The sequence below is a fragment of the Phalacrocorax carbo genome, chromosome 7 (assembly GCF_963921805.1).
Source record: "Phalacrocorax carbo chromosome 7, bPhaCar2.1, whole genome shotgun sequence".
In the NCBI taxonomy this organism is placed as follows: Eukaryota; Metazoa; Chordata; class Aves; order Suliformes; family Phalacrocoracidae; genus Phalacrocorax; species Phalacrocorax carbo.
Window position 1 is genome coordinate 37,717,877 of NC_087519.1, and position 27,007 is coordinate 37,744,883.

The 27,007-nt window shown below is 52.7% G+C and overlaps 1 protein-coding gene across 3 annotated transcripts; it reads right to left on the reverse strand.

Moving 5' to 3' along the window:
- MASP1 (MBL associated serine protease 1) lies at positions 1 to 27,007 on the reverse strand. 3 transcript variants are annotated; one of them, XM_064457573.1, is made up of 11 exons: positions 26,685 to 27,006; positions 24,406 to 24,631; positions 15,925 to 16,102; positions 15,531 to 15,662; positions 14,833 to 15,029; positions 14,362 to 14,509; positions 13,736 to 13,854; positions 12,793 to 12,871; positions 8,160 to 8,297; positions 7,084 to 7,158; positions 1 to 2,566 (listed from the first exon to the last, which is right to left on the reverse strand). In XM_064457573.1, the coding sequence occupies exons 1-11, from the start codon at positions 26,996 to 26,998 to the stop codon at positions 1,671 to 1,673; spliced, it is 2,502 nt and encodes an 833-aa protein (XP_064313643.1). In that variant the 5' UTR covers positions 26,999 to 27,006; the 3' UTR covers positions 1 to 1,670. The 3 variants fall into 3 exon arrangements, with proteins under 3 accessions (XP_064313643.1, XP_064313644.1, XP_064313645.1); XM_064457574.1 differs by having other exon boundaries at positions 2,528 to 2,607; XM_064457575.1 differs by lacking the exons at positions 1 to 2,566; positions 7,084 to 7,158; positions 8,160 to 8,297 and adding an exon at positions 10,506 to 11,111 and having other exon boundaries at positions 26,685 to 27,007.

The window sequence follows — 27,007 nt, forward strand, 5'->3', positions numbered from 1 at the left end:
TACATATCAAAGTTTTATTTTGTTCTCAGGAGGAAGATTACACAGAACCATCCTTACATGACATCGGATATTTTACAGAATGTAGTATCAAAAAAGAATATATATATATAAATACCTTGCAGTTACATGACATAGCCAAGAGTACAGTTCTTAGTGTGTCTGCAAGTTTGATCTTCCTTAGGCCTTCTGCTCCTCTACATGCTCTACAAATGGCTTTTTGGATGATAGCAAAATGGCAGAGTGGCTCATTCACTGTTGACTTCTTCCTTGCATGGCAAAACCAAAGGAGGAGGAAGACATGCCCAGAGGAGGCTACAGGCACACAGAGAGAACAGCAGGCAATTTTTGCATGTTGCTTACAGCTACAGGAGGACTTTGCTGGCAAGTGAAGGAGATGATGTCCCTGCCGAAGGAAGGTAAGCTCACCTGACATTGTTCCTTGGTGGACCTTTCTTGTCTGCATGGGCCATGGAGGGAGGCTAGGAAGATATGAATACTTCTGGTGTGTTGAGTTGAGGTCAGTCTAGAATGACTTGGACACCTCCAATAGGCCAGAAGAGCTATGGACAAACACTGAACACCGCCAGTAACCTGTAAATCAGCCAAATCAATGGCCTTAAAAGCAGTTTAAAAGTGACTAGGTTCTTGCAAGAACAAATGCACTGCCATGCAGGACTATTCAGGCACCTAAAGAAGAGGTGAAATGCCAAGGAAGGGCATTTTATCTGAAATGATTCTGCTGAAAGTAAGTATTGCTTAAGTACAGTAAATGTGATGCTGTCTTGTGTGTTGGGAAAACTTTCCTTGGGAGGTCTGCTGTGGCTGAAAACCATTCCAAGAGATAGTCTGGGGGGAGGACTGGAGAGGGCTTAAGATGATGGAGGGTCAGAGAAGTTTTGGTGGCTGGAGGTGAGGGAGACACTGAGCCCAAACCCTGCTCCCTGTCCTTGTGTCCTCTGTGGGGCACCCATCCCACCTTGTGGCGTAAGGGTAGCCCATTTGGGTTGGTACCATCTTGGCAGCCATTAGCTTTCCAGCCATGGCTGAAGTTTAGGGCTAATGTGGACGCATCTTCACATCCCTGGCACCAGGTGGAGAGAAGCCATCAGGGATACTGGTTTACAAGTAAAAATAGTAGCAAACCCCCAGGGGGTCTCTCACTACTCCTTGCACAAAAAAAGGTGGGGGACCTGTGAGGTCCCTGTCTGCCCAGCTGGGCTTCCTGTGCTGTTCGTAGCCTCTGTAGCTCCTGCAGTTGCATTGTCTGAAGGGAAGACCTGGCTGGAGAGCCCTGGGGTTGGAAGCAACTCTTTGTGCATGGCACAAAGCTTTGGTGGCAGGGAAATGCTGCCTCCATTTCTGTGCCTTTGTCCTGGCTTGGAGGGGGGCTTCCTGGGAGTGTGGGTGAGGTTTGGAGATGGGCAACACAAGCTGAGGACACCAGCTGAGATTTCACCCTTCACTCCCTTCCCCCAGCTCCCTAACAAGCATTTCTTAAGAGCACAAGCGAAAGGAGGTAGGACCAAGCGAAACAAATGATGTGGAGGGCTGGCAAAGGCCTGGCATGCACTGAGCATTATGGCTACTGCTTGCAAAAGACCAGAGTCTGGAGCATATTAAAAACCAGCAATGACAAGAAAGGGAGCTGCGGCAGCAGGCTGCTTAGTCAGTCATCTCTCCAGCTCCGGCTCCAGAAATGTCCATCTCTCCGAGAAGCCTGTTTTCTTCTCCACCCAGTCCACATAGTTGGACACTTTGGTGTACACACCGTACACCTGTTTGCTGCCACACTCCTCTGGGCCACCCCATGAGACCAGCCCTTGGGCCACCCATCTCCGGGTTCCTGGGTCCTGGATGACAAAGGCTCCTCCACTGTCTCCCAAGCAAGTGTCTTTCCCACCTTCGTAGTAGCCGGCGCAAAACATGTTCTCCGTCACGCTGTAGTTCCCTGACCGCGACTCATAGCTAGTCTTGCACTCTGCATGCATCACCACTGGCAGTTTGACGTACTGCAGAATGTCGGACAGCGTCCTCATGCCCGAGCTGATGATCTCGTCTACTGTGATGTTGGGGTTGGAGATACCCCAGCCAGCCACCAGCCCCAGCGTGTTAGGGTGAGGCCCCTCCAGCTCATGCTCGAACTGGGGCAGGCAGACAGGCATGACGTAGTTCCCCATGGTCACCTTCTCCTTCAGCTTGACCAGAGCAATGTCATGGTTGTAGTTCTGGATGTCAAACTCCTCGTGGAGGATGATCCTCTCCACTGTCCTGTTGACAGCCTCCATCTTGTTCCTCACATCATGAAGGGCCAGGTAGACTGTGACGTGTTCCTTGGAGACAGGGATGACAGTCTTGTCTCGCCGCTGGGAACGGAGCACGTGGGCAGCTGTCAGCACCCAGGAGTCTGAGAGCAGGGCCCCGCTGCCAAACCATTTGTCGTTGGGCACCCGGGACATGTCCTCCACCACAATCAGGGCCTGCCAGGGGAAGAAGCCAGGCTCTGCATTTCGGCCACCAATGATGCGCTTGATGATCCCAGGCAGAGGACGAGCTGGCCGGCCGCACACTGGAGACAAAAAGGACAGGACATTTACTCCCAGCACTTACCTAGGGAACAAATGAAAAGGGACATCCCTGTAGATTATGCCACATGGCTGGTTATCTTCAAACTAAGTGCTCACTTGTGCCTTTTTTTTCCATAGAGGGTAACTCTTCTCCTTTTCTCAGTGGATAAAGACCATCTTCACCTTCTCCTAGCAGAGTATGCTTCAGAGTTTGAAAAAGGCTGGACATTACACCCCATCCTCTATGCTAACAGGTCTTCGGAGGTATGTCTGGGAAAGGAATGCATCTGCCCTTCTGATGGATTTTGCTTCCTAAAGACAGCCGCAGCTCCTTTCGTGTCTTCCTTGCCTGGTGGAAGTATTTCTGGTGGCTGTGGTCTGCACTCCTGGGAAAGGGGCAGTCTATTGCTCTTCCATGAGGATGGTGGGGTGACCTTGTTCAGCCCTTGTGAAGCTAGTCAGGGACAAAAAGGCCAGTCTGAAGCCTGCATGGGTTGTCCAGTTTCTTCTGTGAAGTAGGAGCCACCCTATGAGGAGCCTGAAGGCTCAGATATGAGACTAGGAGACCTCCGTACTAGTGCTGCCTCTGTCACCAACCTGCTACATGACTCTGGGCTCTTCCCCCTCTCTGCTGTCTGAGTTATTCTGGCAATACTTTTGGAGCACAGAGCATTTTTCTTTGCTCACAGCCCCAGGACAATTGGGTCCAGCTCTTCAAGAACTAAAAACAGCTATACCAAGCCCCCTGGAATTCCCGTGCTTTCCATAGCTGTGGACAATGAGGCACAGATTAGAGAAGTGTCTTGTCTATGGGTCATTAGAACCTGTTGGTTTCCAGGATTTGGGCCACCTTTCCCCAGGTGCCCATGGAAACCCCAGTCCGGACACCTGTTCCCACGTGGCACCCTGGGAGATCCAAGGGAGGATCTAAGGCAGTTGTCTGAGGAGGTACCACTAGGCCTTTCGCATAATCTACCTGCAATGATGAATGCCCATTGTTCAGCACCATCCATCATTGCACCTTTGGGGCCTGCAATACCTTCACGGTGGGGCAGAGGGTCCAAACTCCCCTTGCGTCTCCCCAGTGCACATGTACCCTGGAGTGTGGCTGTGTGACTCCCATGGTTACAGCAGTTTGCCCGGAACAGGCCATTCTTCTGCTGGCAATGAGACAGGACTGAAACCAAGCTGAGCCACTAGACCCCATGCTGGACCAGGGGAGGAGGCATCTTCAGAGCTGGGAGCTCCCTGCTCCTGCTGTCCTGCCTCTGTGGGAGTCCATCCTGAATTTGGTCATGGGCAGTCACAAGGCCCAGTTAGTCCCAAAAGTTTGGTCAAAAAAAGTAGCCTCCCAGCTGCCCTCTCCTCCCGCACCCTTGCTGGAGACTGGGAAATGATGATGTGAATGCTCTTGTTAATGAGACCGTGGACTTTCTAGGCACATGTCTGGCTACTAGCTGAGGTGGGTGTCAGGCCCAAAGAATCTCCACTGGGCTTGGGAGGGGTCAAGATCTTGGTACCTGTCAAGGCAGGGTTGCAGCACATGTGGCCCTGTCACGAAGGGAGGTGAAGAGCACTTGATGAAAAGGGTGGGCTTTTGCCAAGGTCCTGTGTGCTAGATATCTGTTCCAGAGAGGCTGGAGGATTTACCCTGCAAATAACAGGCCCACTAGGAATGAATATGGACAGTCAGAGTTCTGTATAGCACACTATGGGACTGTGGAGACTTTGATCTAGGGTTAGCTACCCCAAAGCTCTACTAGATCTCCTGACACTGAAGTCAGAGAAGGATTCAGCAAAACATGTGAGCCAGGGTGGACTTCAAGCACTCTGAGTATTATCAGACCTTAGTCTCAGTTTACACCTATGTGATCTGTGCTCCAGATGGGGACCATGGTGCTACCAGATACCTTAGGGAAGGGCAAGTGGCAGATGCTAGAATTTCTGCCAAGCCTGGATTGCAGTAAAACAGGACTGTGTCATAAAGGGTTGTCGTACAGCTGAGCTGGTAGGTGGGACAAGGAGATAGCTTGATGGCCAGCCTGCACTTTGCAATTCCTCACTTTGCAGTTCGGTTTGTGGAGTGATTAGCTGGATCCACACCGCTTCAGAAGCAGAAAGGCCAAATGAGTAATCCTGCAGCCTCACCGTGCCCCATGATCTTGCTCAGCACTTCCCGGACCATCCAGCTGCTTGTCCAGCTCCTGCTCAGTGTACCAAGAAACCCAGGGGAATGCTGGTGGGAGGACTGAAGCCTGACATCAGCCCAGCCTCACCCCTCACTCCGAGACCTGTCACGAGGTCTGTGGTCTCATGGCCATGGCATTTGCCCTCCCAGAGGAACTGTGGCTGGAGAAGTCTCAGCCGTGGGATGTTGCTGAGCACCATGGGCTTTACTCTTGCATCTCAAGTCCTTACCACAGTTCTGGTAGCCAAACTAGCATCCCTCTGCTCAGCTCCTCAACAGACCTAGAATTAATGTCTGAAGAGCCTGACATGATGACTGGTTTGCCTCCAGGATCTTTATCCAGGCACTGTGACATGACATGAGGAAGAGGAGGGACTCAGCGTGCTGAAGGTGGCTCTGAGAGGGTTGGACAGGACGGACAGGGACAATCCTGCCCCTGGGGAAATTAAGCCTTGAGACATGGTTAGTGGTGGTGGGGCTGGTTCATGCCTGTGGCAGCACTGTGGAGGGGGGCTCCCAGGTTGCTTGGGGGTGCTGATGTCGCTGGGAGGTTGTGGGAGAGTCTCAGATCTCAGCAGCTCAGATGCTGGTCTCATCCCTCCAAGTCTGCAGGGAGAACGCACATTCTTCATGGAAAGTGCCAGGACTCTGCCCTGATGCCCCCTGTGCTAGGAGGGGAGGTTGCAAAGCCTCATAGAAAGGTGGTCTGACCCACCACGGTGATGGGATCAGGGCTGAGACTCAGCCTTGCAACCAGGGCAGGAGCACCAGGAGCTGCTAACATGGCTTTGTTGCAGCTGGGATCTGCCGCTAGGAAAACTGTGACTCAGGCAGAGAGGGAGCATGATGAGTGTCTCTGCATCTGCTCCCCTTCCGTGCCTTTCCCAGTGCTGCAAGGAATAGAAAATGTGCTCAGGCAAATAATTCCTGCATCCCAACCCAGCCCAGCCCAGCTGGGCTGCTGCACAAAAGCTGATGGCCGTCCCATGGAGATGGTTTTAGAGGAAGTGCATCCAGCCAAATATTTATTCTATTAAATTACATATCAAAAACGCTGACCAGGCTGCAAATGCTCCCACTAATGGCAGAGGCAGGAGCAGAGTGGCCTGGAAGAAGAGTTTCTACTGATGGGGAGATGGTGCGAGACATGGGGGAAGATCTGAAGAGCAGCTGGCCAGCTGCTGCCTGCAGATCCTGATCTCAGGAGAGCATCACCCTCTCTCTGGGATTTTCCATTTTCATGAAGTCTCTATGACTTCTGTCACTAATCAGGAGGCCTGGAAATGGCCCACGAAAGCAGCTATGTCCCCAAAAGATGTCCCCATATGCTCTCAGCTCAAATTAGTTCAGGCTGAAACACCAAGGAGAGGTGCAGGGAGCAGTTGCTGCAACAAGAGCAGCCACAGCCCTGGTTTTGGAGCTTCATGGGCTGCAGGGCATCTCAGGGGGTCCCTTCTCTGGCCTTGCAGTCAGTCAGCATGGCTGGAGAGCAGATACCCTCCATGAGGCTGAGCCAGCTCTTGAACCCCAGGCTGGTTGCAGCTGCAGCTGCCGCACAGCGGCGGGATCCCCGCACCCCTGCAGAGAGCTGTCCCTGCACATCTGACCACAACCCACGTCCGAGGCTGCCTCCAGCGCCCCCGCCTGGCGGCCAGACCTGGCCCCATGCTTGGCAATGGCCAGCCGACATCCCAGGGACTTCTGTTTAATCCTGAGCAGGCGCGTGGCCTGGAAACTTGCTGGCTACAAACATTTCTGCCACTGCTCAAAGGCTTGGGACTTTTACTTCCTTGCAAAGCAGCTGGTTTTTTCTGCAAGGCTCGGAGAGGTGCTAATTGCTCCTGCATGTGGACACACTGCTAATGGGAGCTTACAGCCAGTGGCACTGGGCAGGTAATGCTTTGCCTTTGGCTAGAGCCATCTCTGGTGATGTTGGGGGATGAATATGACTAGTGAGCTCTGCCCTGGGGCTACTGGTTTCCTTGTCTGCTGGAGCAGGGAATTCGGGGAGCCCTGACAGCCAGGATGACTGTGACCACATTGCTGCCCTATAATGCCAGGGAGACATGCTGCCATCACTGTTGCCCAGTGCCACCAACTGCACCCTGACCATCTGAGCCATCTGGGATAGCAGGAGGCCTCTGTCCCCATCACCATACTAGCCATACATTGCAGCAGTTGGCTACCTATACCCAAGGCATATGGCATTGTCACCAGGGAGCAGGGACCTTGCCTAGGGAAGCAACAGGTCAGGTCAGGCATGGGGCCACCCTCCCCACATCACCGCTCTGCACCCCTTGCAGTGGGAACTGGCCACCCCAGCACTAGTACCTGGTCTGCAGGATGGCAGCTTGGTCCCCAGCTCCTCGCTCCTCCATACCCCTGACGCATCGCATGTGTAGGTGGCTGGAAGAGAGCAAAATATTAGCTGTGCTTTGGCCCTGGCATGAGAGCGTATCCTTTGCAGCAGATGTTGCCCAGCTGTCAGGACCCTTTGAACCCATTTCCAGAGCAGGAGGTGACCTTCCTTGTACGCTCTCTGTGCTCCTTTCCCTGGGGAACACTGCCCCCATGCAAGGGACATGTCACCATCCTTGATTTCATTGTCTTGAGTTGTTTGGAGGGCTGTGCTGCACCCTCAGCCTCAGCTGGCAGCTGCTGCCCCATTAGTGTTGCCAGTGCCCGTCCTGCTAATGCATACAGGATGCTGGGACCAGATGCACGGGGCCAGTGCGTGTGCGGAGGGATATGAGCAGGGAGACAGGAATGTGAGGAAATCCTTTGGCTTTGCTTGCTGAGGGAGGAGTAGGAAGAAAGGCTGGGGTGTGTGCACACCCCTTCTGCTGCCCAGGGCTGGGTCTGAAGGGTGCAGAGACCTGTAGTGCTTGGCAAAGCACCTCATGGTGTATCTGTGGTTGTCGACCAGGGGGATAAGGAGGAAATGCAGTCTGCCATGATCCCACTGCTATCTGTTCAGCTTTGGCTATGCTGGACATTTGGGTGCTGGGACGAGGAACCTTGTGGAGCCCTTCCTAAGGCTGCTGTACCTGGTGCTCCCTCCAGCAGCACCTCCTTCCACAGAGACACAGAAAATTTCATATGCTGCAGGGAGCAGATGGCAGGGTGAGAAGGCAGAGCGCAGAGGAACAACCACACTGGTCTGCCGAGGCTGTGAAAAATGCAGGCAAAGCACCAGGCAGTGCATACTCCATCCTGCCTCGTTGCCAAGCACGATATGGCCAGTCTGACAATCCAGGCATTACAGATGCAGGGTACGATGTGTGTAGGGTACACCCACAGCCTGCTGTTCGCAGAGCATCCTGGAGCAGCCATCCTAAGCTCCCCCCACTTGCAAAGGCACCCACCCCCACCATGCTGTGGGGACACAGCCCATCTCCACTGCTCACCAGTGCTGTTGGGGGCCATATGGTAGTAGGGGTGCTGACAGTGGTACTGGATGGCTGCTCGATAGGTGGTCAGGTTGTTCCTGGAGGAGAAGGTGACAAAGCCATGCTCCAACTCCAACGGCACTTTGCAGTCAGCAACTGAAAGCCAACACAGAAGGTGGATTGAGCCCTGTGCTGTCTCTTGGGGTGTCCAGCCAGCCAGCGGGCCCTGTGAAACCCCACCATGGTCACCCTGAAAACACAGGGCATGTGGGCGGCACCACTGAACACCAGAAGCATGGCTCACCCACGGGCTCTGTGGCCAACACCACTCACGCTGGTGGAGACCCCAGCCCTGGGAGCTGTCCTGTGCACTTCATTTCGTGCAAGATCTTTCTGCTATACCTTTGAGAGGGGAAGAAACATGCTCTGGCAGGTGAGATCTATTGAGAGCTGGTCCCAGAGTATGCCTTTACATCCCTTAGGCTTGGGCACAGAAAAGCGGGCAGTGATTCACTAATCTACACCAGGCATCAGGGCTGCTCCTCTAAACACACAAGGCTTTGCTGAGAGCACGGCCTCATCCCTCCTGCTCTGGTCTTGCCCACCAAACACTGCTGATAAGCATTTACAGATGAGGCTGATCAATCCTAGGTCCTGGCTGTCCTGTGATGGCAGGAGATGAAGGACATCAAGAGTGTGGCTTGGCTGGTCTGCAGGCAGGTAGAAGGCCAGCAGATGTGGGTGAGACCCCTCCTGCACCATCCCCCCGGATATGGGCAGGTTTAGCTCTGCTTCACCCATCCCTGGTGTGGGCTCAGGGTATGATGGAGGAAAATGGATTTCCAGGGTGCCGTTGCCCTTCCCCATGGCTTCACTGTGGTTCTCTTTCTCCCCCAGATCCCTCACAGTGCCGTGCCCAGCTTCCCCTCCCAGCTTGTCCTCTGGGTTGGGCCTGTGCCACCCACCCCAGGAAGGACCCCAGGCTGTGAGGTGGTTCATCCACCAAAGCCAGGAGTCACCCCATGGGAAGTGCAGCTCCCCGTTGTATAGGCAGTTCACAGCACGCTTGGGTGATGCCGTGCAGCCTCCCCCTGCCCTGTTCTGGGAGGGTAGGAAACAGGGTCTGATCCTGCCAGAAAGTGCAGTGCTACAAAGCTGGGTTCTGCCACATTTAAGATGAGGGGTTGAGTAGGGGATGGGTGACTTTGCAGAAAGCAGGTCCTGTGAATCAGGAATGATGTGAGCTCTGTGGGTCTCCATGTGCTCCATGACGGGAATGAGACAAGGACAGGAGCCCCAACTCCTCATGCAGTCACCCAAGCTAATGAAGAAAGAATTCACTAGAACCAGTAGCTGGAATCATGGACATGTACTGATGCTCCAGATTAACCACCTGCTTGGGTGAAAAAAGCCTGGTTTATGGCAAAATGCTGCAGTTCACTGTTCACCAGGGTCCCCTTATCCCCCCTGTAGGGACAGTAGGTGATGGGATGGTTGTGTGGGTGCAGCCAGGTTAGGAGGAGGCTCTGGGTACCTGTGCCTTGCAGAGGCGCAGAGGAGGAGACACAGACCCCTCTTGCCAGCCCTGGGGGTCCCCAGCTGGCCTGAGCTTTCCTGCTCTCTTCCCACAGTGCTTGGGTGCACAGTGCTCCTGTGCCATGGTGCCAGCAACCGTGGGACCTTTATAAGGTACTGGGGGATGCTGGGGCTTGCAGGAAGGAGGGAATAGATGTTGGGAGACCAGCCTGGCTTGCACATTTGCTCTAGGGTTGTTTATGGCTGCAGGGCAGCATCCACTGCTCTGCACAGCCCATCCCCTCCCTGTGTGTCCCCTAGGCCTGGGGCAGGCCTGATGCCTGGAGAATGGGCTCTTGGACAGAGTTCTTGCCTCACCAGTGTCCTGGGTCCTGCTGAAAGGGTGAGGGGAGGGAGTTTGTGCCATGAGCCTTTCCAGACTTTTGTGTTGGGAAGTGGGACATTTAGCATCTCTGTCTTTGTAGGACCAGAGGTGGACTGAGCTCCCCAACATGCACCTCCTCCTGCTCTCTCAGCCTCTGGTCCACGTCCCAGCATCCTCCCAGTGAAGCCTCTGATGCCCTGGGGAGTCCAGGATGCATGCCCTGGGCTCTTGGGGACATAATGGAGCCAGACACTGAGCTCTGACCTCCTTCAGCTGCAATCAGCCTGAGGCCAGCCTGTCCTCACCTCCACCAGGCCAGTGTGGGGAGCAAAGGGGAGGTGGAGGAGTATCCACCCTCCTGTGCCGGTGCCAGGGCTTGGTGCCCGCAGGAAAGGGCTGGTGATGCCAACCCATCCTCCAGGCCTCCTTGCCCAGAGGGTCTGAAAGGCACCAGGACTCTTGGAGAGAGGAAAGGAAGGAGTGTTTCTTATTTGTGATGCTCGGCCAAGGAGGAAGGGCAGCAGGAGCCTGAATCCAAACAAACAAACAAACAAACAAACAAACAAACAAACAAACAAACAAACAAACAAACAAACAAACAAACAGGCAGCCATGCAGTGCTCCTTGCGCAACTGCTGCCTTGAGGGGGAGCCGAGCCAGGACGAGGCATCTGAATGGAGAGGGAGGGATGTAGAGGACGTGCCGGGAGTTGGCAGCAGCGCACAGTCCCCAGGCAGTGGTGCCAGGGCTGGGCAGGCACCCTTCCCGTGGGGTGGCACAGCAGCAGGAAAGAAGGGCTTGACTCCAAATTTCCTTCCCCCTTCTCGAGACGGAGTTAAGAAAGCACCAGGTGCAGGGGAGTTAAGAGTGCCATGCTGGTTAGACAAGCCACGGAGATGGATTTGGCAGTCAGGTCAGGGCCAAAGGGGACCTGCTTCAGGTACCCGACAGATCAGAGAGGGGCATCGAGACAGGCTGCCCATCGGGGCAGCATGGCTGGCGCCAGCCTCACGCAGCCACTTGCTCCAAGCCGGCTCTTCTCTCTGTCTGGTTGTCGGCTCTATCTGCAGCTGCACCGTAAGCAGAGGGGAAGGAGGAGAGCAGAGAGAGAAAGCCCAATTAGTAGACAGGCAGAGAGAGGCATGCAGGAAACCCAGCCCCCAAAACACCAGAAATCATTAATGAGTGCCTGGCGAGCTGTGCCAGGGTGCCGTGGATGCCAGGGGAGCCATGGCTATGCTGGGCACCCACTTCCTCTGCTCTGCTGGGGCAACCTGGGGACAGCAGCTGAGAGAAGCTGTCACAGGGCTGTGTTTAGCCTCACCAGGCCACAGAGCTGGATTTTATCCACCTTGGCTGAGGAGTTTTCTATTTTCTGCATTGCTTTCTAAAACCATTTTTGCTCATGGCCTGCCTCTCCCAGACACCCGGGGAGGTGGGAGGCATTGCATTGTGGAGGCCTGAATTGCCCATTTAGGGGCTTCTTGGCTTTCCAAACAATGTTTTAGAAATTAGTGTAGTGAGTCATATCACACAAGAAGGGACCAGTTCCAGCCTGGCTGGAATAATGCAGGTAATAATTTCAATTTTATTTAAAAAATCGTACTTTTTTAGGATTAAAAGCATTTACTTAGATTTTTGTTCTTTTTTTTTTTATTAGGTGACACCAATTTTTGTCTGATCTATGCTCAAGCTGGCTAAAATAAATGGGAGACTGTGGTACTGAGAGTGGTAGGAGTGGGGAGTTCCTTGGTAGGGCATAGGCATCACTAGCCCCATGCTTTCTAAGGAGCTCTTTCAGATATGAATCTGTTTACTAAGATGAGAGCCTCTCGTCTTCCATTTTGAGTGAGAAAACATGAATTAAAACCGCAGAAATACTCTCCTAAGTCTCCTTAAGACCTAAGTTTCCTACTTAAGACATCAGGGATCTTAAAATTTTCTTTAAATGATGAAAGTATCATTAAAAGAAAAAGGATCTGCCCACATGGGCAGAGCCTGGATTCTAACATCCCTTGTGAGCATCTCATCCTGCCTCTCCTGGAAGGTCTTGTGACCTTCTCTGAACATGTTTTCTGCTAGCCTTACAGCAGACTGAGCAGCGAGAGCCTCCCTGAGAGCAGAGCGTGTTTGGGGGAAAGGGAAAAGGTGTTATCAGGTACATGTCCCAGGCCTGAGCTGAGAGAGGGGCTGGGTTAGATGAAATAAGAGATAATGCCAGTTATTACCTGTCCTTTCACATGGCATCTCCTGCCTTCTCCCCTTTTCTCCCATTTTAAGGTTTGTAAATATTTGGACAACTTTTGTTGCCCCTTTCACTTAGCTGAGCAGCACCCAGTTTAGGCTAGCACCTGGGACCTCTCTAATGCCCTGGGTCTTAGTAGCCTTCATTGGGAAGGAAATTTGGACCAGGAACTAGATTATCCCAAATTGTCCCAGATTTATCCAACAGAGCCAATTCTCAAGAGTCAGGCTTGCTCTTTCTTTGACAGGGAGACAGCAAAGGGACTTGTAAATCCAGTTATATGTGTAACCTAAATAAAAGCACCAACCTCCTGCTTGTGGCTTTTGGAATGAGCCCTGTTATGTTATCCAAGAAGGAGCCAAAAGAGGTTTGCAGAGTTATGTAGACTCTCTGGCTAGGTTTATGTCTCTGAGTAAGGAACTCTGCTCTGGCAAGGCAGTTCCCTTTAGCATGAAATGATTTCAGCAGGAAAAGGACATTGGCAGGGTGGGGAAGGGTGTCCTTACTTTTGCAGATAGGGATCTTGTTACTCCAGGTCCCATCCTTTAGACACTCGATCTGGAAGGAGTCGCTTTCCAGGTTATCCTATGCAGAAGATGTCAGCAAAAACCACCATCAATGTAAAAGGCAAGTAAATTCCTCTCTCCATAAAAAGTTAATTTATCAGTTATTTAATCAAGATATATCCAGACCTGTCCTGGAAGAGGACTTTTCTAGCTAAAAAGTGCAGTAAAATCATAATGAAAATCTTGAGTTACTTTGTTGCTAGCAATTCAATGGCATGTAAAAGATTGTAAAAGAGCTGGAGACATTTATTCCTGTTTTAGGTGCTGGGTTGGGTAAGGAGGCAGCTCTGCATGAAGGATGAGTCTGGGAAGAGATCAGAGAAATACCCAGCTCCATGTCGGAAGTCAAAGCGGGCTACTGGTTTGGAGGGAAGACAGCCACCACGTGAGTCACCCATGCTCCCTGTGGTTCTCAGATGTTTCCTGGAGAGGGCCTGCCAAAATCCCAGTCCTCTTGACTCGCCAAAGCTGTCCCAAAGTCCTGGAGGACCTCCCAGTCTGTGGAGGCTGGCCTCTGCAGGGCTGCGCAGGAAGCTGAGCCAGCGCTCAGCGAGGTGGGGAGCAGGCAGAGCCCTGGCAGCTCCCCTGAGGCTTTTGCTGACTTTTTCTCTGGCAGAGGTGCCAAGTCTGGCATCCTGTGAGCTGGCCAACTCCACAGGGATGATGAGAGGGTGGCTTGGGAAAGTGCCATCTCCTCTCTTCCTCTGCGACTTTGGGAAGGAAGGTTGGTCGCTCTCAGAAAAGGCTTTGTCCTTGCCCCTGGGAAGGGGGTAAGGATGGTGTGTGCATTGTGTTTGCTCTCCCAAACAGAGATGCAGCTCCTTTGGGAGGACAGATCCCTCCTTCTTACCCAGGTGCCCAGGTCCACACCGCCACCCCATACCTTCAGTACTTTGTATCCGGTGTTGCAGCTGATGACAACCTGATCTTTGAAGGTGTACTTGGCTTGGGATGGCTCGATTTTCCCATTGATCGGTGGTTGCACCAGTGGGCATGGGTTACCTTTGAATAGAAAGCAAATGAAGCAAAACAAAAGTCAGCTGAATAAATGGAGGAAATGGAGAGTCCCAGCTCTGCCACCCAGTCCCTGTAGCAGGCTCTGAGCATCCCTGCCCTGCTCTTGCTATTAGCCTACACCAGCATGGCTCAGTCAGGCTCTTCTCCTAGTAGGAGTGGAAGCTCTAGGTCTTTCCTCTAGTCCTGGGCTGTCGCTGGCATTGGGCATTACAAGTTTGGGAGCTAATAATAATAGCTTGTGCAATTATCCTGCCCAAAACTGCTCCGCTTTGCAATGTGGTCTTGTTTCAGTGCCCATCTGGAAAAAAACCCACCCTTTGAAGGGAGAGCTTGAAGGGAGTTATTTTATTCCTCTCTTCTTGTGATTTCTGGAACAGACCCATTCTGGAGACAGGATCATGGATGACCAAACTCATGATCTCCACCTGCAGGGTTTATAATGCCCTTCTCATTGCCCAAGCCCAGCAAATGGGGAAAGGCAGCGGGAGTTACCAATTGCTGTGTACGACAGCTTCCAGCCCCTGTTCTCTCCCGAGTTGTCACTGTGGAAGAGGATCTGCACGCTGTTGGTTTGGGTTTCAATGTGTCCCGGGGACTTCTCTCCACAGAAAGGGCCAAACTCCCTGTGGCCAGCTTTGATCTGCCAAGGCAAAGGAGAGTGGGTGACTTGAGAGGGATCTTTCATCTCTGAGGATCGGTTCACCCTGGGGCTGATGGATGGGGGTGCAGTGGGGTCAGTGGGGCTTAAGCACCATGTGTTGGGGGGATCTGAACTGAAAGAGGGTCACTGTTGGCTGAGAGGGCCAAAATCAGATGTGGTAAGGGACATGGGTTCAATTGAGCATAGGGCTCCTGCTGGCTTCATCAGCCCCGTTTAGACCCAGATAATTTTGGTCCCATCACCTGGGCACAGGGGAAATGACAGGAGAGCAGGACAGGAGGAGTGTGCATAGCCCAGCTCACCTTGATGTAGTCATAAGGACAGGTCACCTCGGGGTGGTCTTCCACATCGAAGATATCCTCAAAGCTCAGGGTGATGAAGAAGCCCTCCTCCAGCTCAATACGGTACAGGCAGTCTGAGCTCTTGGGGTAGGGGCTGGGGAAGTCAGCGCTGGTGACCACCCCACTCCTCTGGGTGTAGAGGTTGTCGCTGCACTCCACTGAAACACAGCCGTCCTCACTCAGGGCCCTGCCAGCTGCATCCCAGCCCTGACCATGTGCAGGAGCCCTCCCAGTGGAATGGGGTCTGCTGGGTGGTCCATGGATCCTGAATATGGGTCCATGCAAGGAGAACCTCACACAGCCAACGTCCAAATATGCCAGTGGCACAAAGGGTCGGGGGCTGACAGCTAATCCCAGCTAATTACATGATGCAGATTCAGAGCAGAGACTAAACCTTTTCATTTCTCTGACTTGAGGAGGTCTATAGGGCTTAGCTGAGGAAAATAGCCCATGGGAGAAACCACACCTCCTTCCAGCGTATGAGGACTTTGGGCCTTGGGCGTTCTCAATTCCCAGGCTATTGGTTTGTAGAGGAAGAGGCACCTTGTCCCTCCTGGCAGCAATAGAGGGCAGTTTTGCCCGTGTTTGGCAGGTCTGTTTCCTGCTCAGGGACCCCTCTGTGTGACCGACCCCACATCTGAGCTGTGCCTGGGCAGTACCTTTGCAGGTCCTGTTGTCGGAGTGGAGGATGTAACCAAACCTGCAGGAGCAGTAGTACCCTCCGATGTAGTTGTGGCAGTAGTGGTCACATGCCAACTCCTCATCGCTTTTCTCCAGGCACTCGTCCACATCTAGGATGCAGATAACAAGGAAGGGAGGTCACCCTGCAGCCCCCGCATGCATCACTCCTTGTGGGGACATTTGCCACAGCGCTGAGAAATTAGTTATCCCGTGTGGTGGGTCACACAAGCACCCAGTGAGTCCTATATGGCCCAAGGGCTGCACACAAGGACTTCTCTTGCTAGGGTCCCCAAGGCTGGCCTAGGATGTGATCCTAGCAAATTTGTTATGCTGCCCTAGCAAGCTGGTCCTGCAAGCTTAACCGCTGCTTACCCACAGCAGTGTAATGGGCGTCGAAGCCAGTGAAGCGTTCCTCGTTGGAGAAGTCGGACCTGAACGTAAGCCCCATGTAGGGTCCCGGGGACAGGATCACTTGCTGGCCAGGAGCCTGCTCTGTGTCTGTCGTCTCCCTGCCACAGAAAGTTGCCAGCTCCTGGTCCTCAGCTTCAATCTGTCAGCAAAGAGAACAGGTGAGCACTTGGCAGGGCTTAGGACTTGTCCCCTGGGCTCTGCTGAGCACTTGGCTAGTGCAGGAGTTTGACATGTCCCTGGGGTGCTCCCCAGTATCAGTCACCTCTGAAATGTTCTCTGTGTAGGGCTGTGCAGGTCTGTGAGCCCAGAAAGTCCTTGGTGCTTTCCTGGGGGAGGTCAGGCTGGGCCTGGAGTCATGTTCTCCACCTGAGAGCACTGCCTGTGCTTGCCCAGCCTGTCCCCTGCCAGGGCTCAGCAGTGTCTCCATGGAGCAGGCTGCCCGCCTGGCAGCCTTTGATGGCCACAGCCTAAGGATGCAGCTCTGCATCCCTGGGTGCCTTATTCTGCTCATTGCCATGCTGCCTTGGCCCTAAAAATCAATTTACAGCCATTTCTGCTGCATTCACCCCATCTTCTGCAGCCAAGCATGACCCTGGGGATGCTCAGAGCAGGTCTGACTTCCACTGTTCCGGCTCTCTTTACTGTTACTGCAGTAAAGCAATTAAACAGTTTCTGCAAAATGAACACAGGGACTTAGGTCTGCCTGCTCCTGCCTGTGGTCACCCTCTGAAGCAGATGCTGAGAGAGCAGGTAGCATCTGGGATGCAGGGAGGACCTGCAGGGTGTAAGAGGAGGATGCTGGGAAGGAGCCTCATTGGGAGGTGGGGTGAGGATGCAGGCAGGTGGCACAGAAGAAGGGGTGTGAAAATCAGCTGTGGGCCATGTCGTTCCAACTCAGAGCTGTTAGTACCTGAGATGCTTCCCTTTGCCTCCTCCCTCAGCCCAAATGCTGATCACACGAGCAGCAGCATCTGTGTGAGGGCTGTGTGGCTGGGAGGGCATTGGGACCCCAGAGAAACCCCTGCCCATCAGTTTTGCATCGGCCCAAAGCAGCAGCCATAATTTGGATGTTGTTTCTGTCCCCTGGGCTGACTTGGACAAGCTCAATCCTGTCCCTGCCACCCAGGGTCCCTGTGTGGTTCCAGACCTGCAGTACCAGGCACTGTTTGGACTCAAAGCCACATGCCCGGAGGGCTAATGGAGGGGACCAACGGGCCAACATGCCCTGTTGCCATGTCAGCATGCTCACTAGCCTCTATGTGCATCCCTTTAAAGCACAGCCATGCCCGTGCCTTCAAGTACTATAATACCTGCAGAAAACCCTCCGGTTTTCCTTGGAAACCCCTTCCCTTCCTTCTTCCTCGCTGTTTTCCCAGGACCATTTCAGCATTGACCCAAACCCCTTCTGCAAATCCCACCCCCAGCCCCTGTCTCGACCACAAACTCATTCCCAGCACCCTGCCTGCTTTCCCCCAGGAGATTTGAATATGAATAACCCCTCGGCTGAGGAATGTGATGAACACCACCAAGCCAGCTCTCACCGCTTATGCCAAGCCAATGCTATTGAGGCTGTTGTGAAGTGTGCAGCCCTCCAGCCAATACCCAGGGAAAACGGCCGCCTGCTTGGGGACCCACAGTGTCCCAGAGATACTGCAATGCCGTCCTTGGCTTGCGTGGCCTCAGCAAGGAGAGACCCTCCTCCAGCTGCATCCCCATCTCCTGGAGACCCTTGGGATGTGCCAGCCAGGGAGGGTCTGGGACTGAAAGGGAAATTTCCCAGGGCTGAAAAAGCAGGCGGAAACTCACACACACAGGGAAAGCCAATGTGGAAATGGCAACTCAGCATGTCTCGACATTGCCTCCAGACATTTTCCATCCTCTCATACAAACTGGAGCTGGCCAGAAAAGAGAGAGACTTTCCGATGATAAATTTTGAGAATTTGGAAAAAAACCATGTGCCCTGCATTGGGACAAAATCCCAGTTGATTTTTTTTTTTTTGCAAAACAGTGTTCTGAAAAAAAAAGAGGAAAACAATTTGGGATCCATCTGGTTTCAATCCCTTTGAAATATACAGTGGTGCTTTAGAATCTCTTTTAAAGATTGTTTTGAAATGAAATTGTGTTTCAGACTGAAAAACGGGAGCGCCATCACCAAAAGCAAAGGACAATGGCATTTCGGCCCCAACATGCAGTCTTGGCTGTGCGAGTGTGCGGCACACAGCCTTTTCTGCAGAAAATGCTTTTTCTTAAGGAAAGCTGTGGGAAGGAGAAATTTTCTGCCAGCTTTTCCATGTGGGGCTGGTGGCTGTCAACTCTGCAGGGACACTTGAGCCACCATGAGAGCTCCCACCCCTCTCTTCCAGCCCCAGCTGGTTCACAATCTGCAGCACAGCATCACCAAAGAGCAGGGAAACCTTTCCAGTGCCCTGTATCATGACCTGAGGATGGTCCCGCCATGAGGCCAGCCCCAACACTTCCCCCAGCATCCCTGGATACAGCTCTAGAGCAGCAGGATGAGGCCCGGGAGAGCTGTGCTCTCCTCACTGAAGGTATCCATGGCCCCTTATCTGTGACGGGTCCCATGCCCCGAGCCACAGGGAGCAGAGGCAGCCCTCCAGCAGTAAACTAAACAGAGAGGTCATCATCCCTGGTTAATATTTGCTGCTTCTGCTGAGGACTGTATACTTTTTTGTAGATCATTTACATCCAGCGAGCAGGCTGGTAATTAAATCCTGGTTGTTTGTTTGGAGTTTCTCCCTCTCGGGTCATGATGTCGACGTTTTCACTAGAGAAGATGTGTCCCTGAGGGAAATATCAATTGCTGCAGAGAAATGCCCTATAAAAATACGCTGAAAGAATCCTCCTTTGAAAAATAAAATATAGTGACACTCGTGCCTTAAATTTTCCCTTGCCACTGCCTCTTGCAATCTTCACTGTTTCTGCTTGCCTCCTTATTCCCTTGTTAAGATTTCTGCCCCTCTGGATAGAGGCAGATGGGAGTCCCTTCCCGACTGTGGCTCTGTCCCCCTGCATTCGGGCTTGGGCTGTGGCTAAGAGAAGTGGTGACTCAAGCTGTGTGGCCCCCCTCTGCCCCATATTAATTTCCCCTTTCGGGGCAGGAGGCAGGAGCTGGGGTGCCCCAGCTCAGCAGCAAAGAAATGATGACCCAGGGCATGGGCTGCTGGGGATGCTGGAGCAGTGATGCTCCAGAGATGCCTCCTGCAGTGGGTGGGTTAACAAAACGCCACGAACACCAAGGGGAATTTGGCCTAGTGGTTCAGTGCCTGCCGCTGGAGAGGAGCAGGCAGCCGGCAATACGGAAATACAGCCACCACCCCCCCTGCCTCCAGCCCTTCAGGAATGCACTAATTGGACTGATGAAGGCCAAACATACCATTTGTAATATATATAAATGGCTCATTAGGCAGAGAAATCACAGTGCTGGGCTGAAGACACTGGGAACATGACATGGGGAGGACACACTCAGAGACAGGGAAAGGCATGAAACAGCCCGTCGAGCTGTCTTACAGTTAGAATGCATGCAAGAAGGCAACACCCAGATGAATGGTTTTTGGCTGTTTTTTTTTTTTTTTCTTCAAAATGACTGCTGCTGCTGCTGCTGTTGTTGGAAACAAGGCAAGGATGGGACAGCCCTAGCAGAAGCCTCCATCTAGGTCTCCTGGAGGTCCTCTCCCCAGCATGCATGTGTCCTCTCCACCATATAAGGGTCCTTTCATGTGCAAATGTGCACCTGAATTTCCACAGGAAGATACACGGCAGCTGTGCCATGGGGGAAAGGGGAGGATGTCTGATTTCCCCTGCTGAAGACTTGGCTCAGCATCTGGAGACTGTCGTCTCCTGCGGGTTGCTGTACGCACAAGCCCTATTTCTGGGCCAGCCTTGTTCCCTGGGGTGCCTGGGCGTGCAAGGAGAACCCAGGCAGGATGCTGGGGTACTGATGGAGTTGCTAGCTTGCTCCTGTGCCTGATCCTCCTACTTCCCCTGCAAGGGAATGTGACTGTGGTCGCCAGCGGTGCAGGGCGTGGCTGGTGCCACCAGACTCCTCTGCGCAGAGCTAACGGGATGGGAAAGGTGAGCAGCAAAGCCCTGAGCCCTCCCTTCCTCCTAGCTGCCTCTGGGGATTTGAAGTGTTCCTCCTTGGGACCCCCTACCCCCAGGCCATGGATTACCCCCTGGCTGAGGCCAGCTGACAGCACCAAAAAAGGATGCTCTTCTCCTGACCCCCCAGTTCATGCTGAGCCCTGATATGTGCTTTTTCCCCCTCCTTTGAGCAGAGGAAGGGGTAAATGGGTCCCGTGCACCCTTCTTGCAGCCCCAGGCGGGGCATGCACTGCCCTGAACACAGCATCAAGCTCCTTCCCTGGCCCTGCATGGCCCCTGCCAGTGCCACATTGAGCACTGACAGTGGCCCCAACAACAGTGCCACCGAGCGCTCTGCATGGTGCCGCACACAGCCCTGCCACATGTGAATCACCCGTGGCAGGGGATGGCACACTGTGAGCCCAGGACGCTGCATGCAAAGCCAATCTGCTATGCACTCTAAACACCGTGCCAAACCTTGGGAGAGCTTGGCTCTGTCACATCACAAATCTTTCATAATCCCCCTCCTCAAGTGCTGCTTACTGGGGTGGTGGCACTAGCTGATGCTCTGCTTGCAGCCCTGCCTCCCCAGCTTTGCCCATACCCCTCTTTTCTCCTCATCAGACCCTCACTGGGGCTGGCAAATACTGCCTTCTGCACTTGGTTGGGACCCTAGCCACCCTTGAGCAAATTTTTCTGCAGCCACTGGTTTTGCCTGAGATGCCTGGTCAGCTCCTTGACATCCACACTGGGGTTAGCAGGAGTCCTACCTGGGTGAGCACTGATGGCATAGATCCTCCCTGGGGACACGGGTGTGAATAGCAGCTGCAGAAAAGTGTCCCAAGTGCCACACGTGGGCGGAAGTCTGAACGCAACATGAAGAGGCGCATCCAAGGGAGACTTGGATTGTCTCAGGGGAGGTGGGACCCTGGACCCACAAAGTGTTACAGACCCCTCTGTCCTTCTGCCCCCATGCACGCTTGGAGACACCCATCACAGATGGGCCCTGGGCTTGAAGGAGTGAAGGGAAAGCACTGTGGCATGTGCTGAGACCTGCCAGGTGTCAATCATGTGCCATCCTGAGTCAGGACTTGGTTGGGGTCCTGACTACGATTGGGGTGAAAAGAGGTAACCCCACAAGGACTGTGAGCCAGCAAGGACTTGCCATGGGCTGCCTGGGGGGAAATCCTCTCACTGTGGGCCCCATCTTCAGTCAAGGAGCTGGTCCCAAGCTGGCTGCTAAGCCCTCATGGGCTCACTTCACTCCAGGGCTTGACCAAGTGATGTGCAAAACCTCAGGATAGGACCCCAGGCTCAGATCTCCCTAATAAGCTCGGGAATTTACTTGTGAAGGCCCCTCAGAAGTCAGGATTTCTTCTCCCATTTCTGGCCCTCCACCAGGATTTCACCTGCCTGCCTCTGCCACGATGCTCCTCAGTGACACCAGTCAAGTCACTTAACCTGATTTCCTGGTCACGGCCGTGGCTTTCGGGTTGTCCTGGACTAGCACTGGAATCTTGTGTGCAGAAGTGCTTAGTGCTGGGTGACCCCAGAAAGGAGCTGTGCAAACCATGGTGAGAACCCCTGCAAATGAGGAGCCCCCAAATCAGCTACTTGGGGACAGCAATGAGTCAGGCAGAGCCTGCCAAGGAGCGCGGCATAGGGCAGGAGCCAAAAGCGCAGTATGGGTGGCTGCTCCCTCCCCATCCCCTTGGACCTGGCTGGCGGCTGAGGGTGGCCATCCAAAATGCAGGGAAAGGCTGTCTCCAACGTGCCAGGGCCCAGAGCTCAGCTTCACGAGGCAGCATGCAGCTGGTGTTTCGTACCTGCATGGGGCTTCTTCAGGTGGGTATTTTGGGGGTGGCTGTTCCTCCTGGCTCACTCCTTACTGAAGTACCACTCGCCCTCTCTGCCATCACCGTTTGCACAAACAAGCCTCCTGGCCTGTGAACATTTCTTTAAGAGTCATTGTCTTTGTATATATATACACACACACACATATGTGTGTATATATGTAAATAAACAGCTATTGTTTTAATTAGCCATTGTTTCAGAGCTCTGGAAACTGTTCTCTTCTGACGACCACCCTGAAGGCAGAGATCTGCATGTGTTTACAGCTCGGCTCACACTGAGCTTGCTTCTCAGGATGACTTTCTACACTGCTTAAGATCTTGGTCACGTGGGTAGCCAAGGAGGTAAGGAAAGCAAAGGCCAGGGCAAGGTGGCTTTCTGCCTGTCCTGCACTGGGTCCCCACTTTGCACTGGGGTTGTTCAGCCTTCATTTTAACCTCCTTCTTATGGCAGTCAAGATGATGAAGACCCTGATGGAGAGCCTGGTCAGACCCATGGTCAGAACAAACAAGGTGTTTCTTCATGCACACACATGGGCATATAATCATATATTTAACCTGTGTAACTCTCTGCCACAGGACGCTGCAGAGATCAAAGTCACCCATGAGTTCATAAAGTAATGGTACAAGTTCATGGAGGAGGAATCCATTGAGCGCCATTGAACAGAGAGATACCACCTGTGGCTTTCTGAGTATCTTCACTGGGACTGGCAGAGTATTACAGAGGAGCACATATATGTGTTGGGTCTGTAATTATATTCTATTGCCATGCACGGTTGGCCTGTTGTCCAAGACTGGGCTGACGCTGTTTTTACACCTTGTGCTGATGCAGAGGCTGGACACATAGAGGAAAATAGCCATGGAGTCATTTACTACTCTCCTTAATGTTTTCTCCTTAATGTTTACCAGCACCAGGATTGCACCCCTACCCAGCAGGGTAGCCTACGGACTCCTGTAATCCATCTGTTTTCAGCACTTTTAAAATGTAATTATGTGGTGGAAGCTCTGCAAGCTGAGTTACAGCCCTGAGCAAATTTATACAGCTGAGATCTAAATCCCTGTGAAAAGTACCACCTTCTTATGGAAATCCAGCAGCAGGGAGAGCTATGGTGCCAAGTTGGCACCATGGCCAAATAACAGGGAGCCTTATGAAAAAGAAAAAATGAGCAGGGGGTGAAGGGCAGGAGGAGGGGTAAAGCTTGGAATGGGGAAAGTTTCCAAGAAATCTGTTCTTTGAGCTTATTGGGTTTTTAAAGCAATATATCTCTATATATGTCCCTGGCCCTTGCACTTGGAGAACATCCAGGAGAAGCAGAAAGAACTAATCAAACCTCAATGAGAGCTGTTAGTAGCAGAATGAGTGCCAGCACAAAGGGGAAATTAAAGCGGTGAACAACAGATCCTAGAGGAAAAAAACCATAAATATTCACTTTGTTTTCTTAGGGCAAGAATAAAATAATAATTACAATTAGCGAGCAACTATCACCAGGGCTGAGTTCTGCGGTTCCAGGCCTGTGTGCAACCTTCACCTGCCTCTGCGCGGAGGGGCAGGACGAGGCTTGTGCTGGGAAACACGGTAAGGCATGTTCAGCCAGGAAAACCTAGAAAGCACCTGCTTGTTACTGCTGGTCTGCTAGAAAGCACCAAACCAGACCAAGGTCAAAAGTATGGAGAACCCAGCTTGTCCTGGGTACAAAGGAGAGCCCTACTTGGGGAGACCTGTGGTGCAAGAGGCAAGGATGCTCTGTGGCGCTGCAGTGTGAGGCCCACCGCAGTTTCTGATGGGTTACTGCCCAGCAATGAAGTAGACTGAAATCTTTTGTTGTTTTGGATATGACAGCTCCCTGGGAACCTCCATAGCTTGTTTGTGCTGCATGTATTTGTCAGCAGCAGCCCCAGAATTTTCTCTCAGCTGTGAAATGGGTTTGCATTGAACCCAAGGAAACCTTTGGGCCTGTGCCCTGTGGCTTGTGGGAGGGTCTGCCTGCAGACCCCAAGTTGTAGCCTACAGCTCAGGTCTAATCTTTCCCTTTTGCTTCCCTGGGGACTGGACAGGCTTGTGCCTGCAAGCTGTGGCCAGGGATCCAGGCTGGCTGAAAGGTGCACCCACAGCCATGGCCTGGCAAAGGGTGCCCAACTCAGGGGTCCTCCTCACACGTGGCTGCCATCAGACTGGCACAGGTTGGGGGTTTAGCCACAAGGGTTTCATCAGCCAGAAGATGTGTAAATCCCATTGGACCCAATGAAAATTATTTTCAGAAATATGGTCCTCAGTGGTTAAGCTCTGAATCTGGTGTCTCACTCACTGTTAGTCCAATGGATGTTGTCAGCTTACATGTACTCTCCCTGATGTTCACCGGACTGACAACTCCTGTGCCCAATAAATTGGGAAAACCAGCTTGTTCCTAGCCTTTTCAGCACTACCCTCTCTCAGCTGGCCAAACAGGTCTGTTGTCTACCCCACCATCTGCCCCATGATATCACAGCTCACCTTCACATAGTCATATTCACAGAGGTAGGATGACTCCAAGTCAAAATGCATGAAGTACAGCTTGATTTTAAATCCGTCAGGCACAGAGATGTTCCACGTCACTTCCGAGTCACTGGGATAGGAATCGGGGAAGTTGGGAGACTGGATCTCCCCAAACATGTCTGTCAGCTCGATGGCATCTGCTGTGCAGAGCAGCAAGGCACAAAAGGACCAGGTCAGGGGGTGCCTGAAAAACACATGTTAGGAGATGAAATAAAACTCTGGCAATGCCAAAACCTATTGAGGGTTCAGTCTCTTTTCCCAAGTGGGTCATGTAAGGTGTCACACTTGAAACAGCTGGGAGTGGAGGTGCAGCACTGTGTCACCATGAGCAAACCCCCTGCCAAGCTGCCAGGAAATGGAGGTGAGGGTGGGAGCTGCATGTGGCTGCCAGGAGGGGAAAACCCCTTTGAAAAGTAGGTGGTGCAGGCGCCACACATGATGCAAAGGCACTTCCACAGCTCCCAGCCATCTCTGGGTGCTGTCAGGAGCTCAGTGTTTCTCATGCTTTTGGGAGCAGTAGTTGCTGGCAACACGTCCTTTCACTAATGGGGCTCTGATGGTCAAATCTTCATTTAGTGGAAGAATAAACATAAGTTTGCTTAATAAAATAGTGATGCTTTCTAAATCGGTTTAATGAAAGCATCATGGCAATACTGCTATGTATTATTATTATTGCTTAGCCTCATCCTCCCAAATTGGGATTGTTGACTCTTAATAAACAGCACTTCTTTGCAGCTGGGTGAGGATGGACTGGGGCTGGAGCAGCGTAACTCAGCGTCCTTCTCTTCTCTTCTCTTCTCTTCTCTTCTCTTCTCTTCTCTTCTCTTCTCTTCTCTTCTCTTCTCTTCTCTTCTCTTCTCTTCTCTTCTCTTCTCTTCTCTTCTCTTCTCTTCTCTTCTCTTCTCTTCTCTTCTCTTCTCTTCTCTTCTCTTCTCTCTTCTTCTTTCCCCTTTTCCTTTCTTCTTTTTCTCTTCAACTCTTACAGTACCACTCACCCCAGATGGAGAAGTGCACAGAGTTTGAGGTCTTTAGGATCTTTTGTAATCAAACTCAGCTTTAAAAAAATTTAGCTAAAGAGTTTGTCCCACTTTTTACAAACTTCTCTGTCCCAGAGGAGGGCAGAGAGGACAGGTAAATCAATGGCAGTCCAGCTGACCTTGCACCAGCCTTGAGCTCCATTTGAGCATGAAAATGAGCATAAACTGAGTATTTCTCTGTGCAAGGGCAGAACAGTGTCTGTGCTGGAGGTGCGAACATGAAAGCCTGTGCCATTGCACAGGACCCAGAAAGAGGAACAGACATCAGGCTCTTTACACCCACTGGAGTGCACAAAGGGAAAGAAACATGCAGGAAATTAGAGCCATTAGAGATGAAAATTTCCACTTTCTCAAATAGGTACTAAGGCCTGGCAAAAGCTTGTAGGTGTGTGTTACAGGGGCTGGAACTACTCACATGTACACGTACACCCGGTTTCAAAATCAGGGCTTGATTTAGGTATGCTGGTGAGGAAATTTAAGGTATATAAGCGGATTATTTTTAACCTCTCAGTGTTCTTTCAAAAACAGGGCAGTAGATTCCTGGGTCTCATTTCTGTAGTGCCATCACTTTTCCCAGCTCTTCATTACAAAGCAAAGTTAATGGGAGCTGAGAAGTTTGGATCGATTTTTCTTTCAAGCAGAGTGAGGCTGAACATGCCTTTTTCTGACAGCTTGTCTGAAACCACAAAAATGTATGAAGGGAAAATCTGTTTCTCCTCTGGTCAGAGTACATGCACGGGTCTGGATGCTCAGCTGGTGTAAATGCGCATCACCTCCTCGGCTTGAACGGGCCGTTTGCTGGTGCAACTCTCCGTTTTCCCTTTAAACAGGGGAGGCCGAGCAACATCAAACTTCTTTCCCATGCCAGGAAAGTCTTAAGCTCACGTAAAAGTGATGAACGACCGCGGCGCGCACAGCAACGTGCAGCAGGCGTGGCCTCGCTCACACCTGCGGCAGGGCGGTCCGGCCGGGCGGGGGGCACGCCGCCCCCCTGGCCCTGCGGGGGTGCCGGCCCGCACGCCGGGCTGCAGCGCGCAGCCGAGGCGTGAGCAACGCTTCGTTCGCCCGCCGATGGGGAAACTGAAGGCACGGCCATCAGAAGGAAACCTTCCTCAGCGGGGTGGCCCCCCTGCCTGGCCGTGCCCCAGACCGCAGCGTGCCGGACCCCCGGGGTCGGCCGGTACCAGCGGAGGCACTCACCTCATTTTGCTGCCGGGAGGGTTTGGCGTGGAGGATTGCTGGCTGGTTTGCAGGGGCCGGCTTTGCCTCCTTCCAAAGGCTCCGCTGTCCGCCTTATCTCTGTCCGGAGATTTGTGAGCGTGTATGCGCCTATGTGTGTGTGCGTCTGGAGTTGTCTGGCATTTTCCATGCAGGTCACGCCTTCCCCTGCCTGCAACCGTTCTCCACATCCCCACAGGCACGCAGGCAGACCTGCCTGCATTGGAACCGTCCTCCCCGCCCGCCGCTCCCTCCTCTCCCGCCGCGGGGCTGCCCGTGCGCTCCAGCAAAAGCATTCAGCGAAG

Bases quoted from the DNA above. Each gene is read 5' to 3' on its own strand.
- MASP1 (XM_064457573.1), bottom strand. From the start codon at position 26,998: ATGCTTTTGCTGGAGCGCACGGGCAGCCCCGCGGCGGGAGAGGAGGGA. The intron at 24,632-26,684 runs GTGAGTGCCTCC...TGTGTTTTTCAG, and splicing joins CCTCCCGGCAGCAAAATGAG to GCACCCCCTGACCTGGTCCT. The intron at 14,510-14,832 runs GTGAGCTGGGCT...TTGCCTTGGCAG, and splicing joins GTCCTTATGACTACATCAAG to ATCAAAGCTGGCCACAGGGA.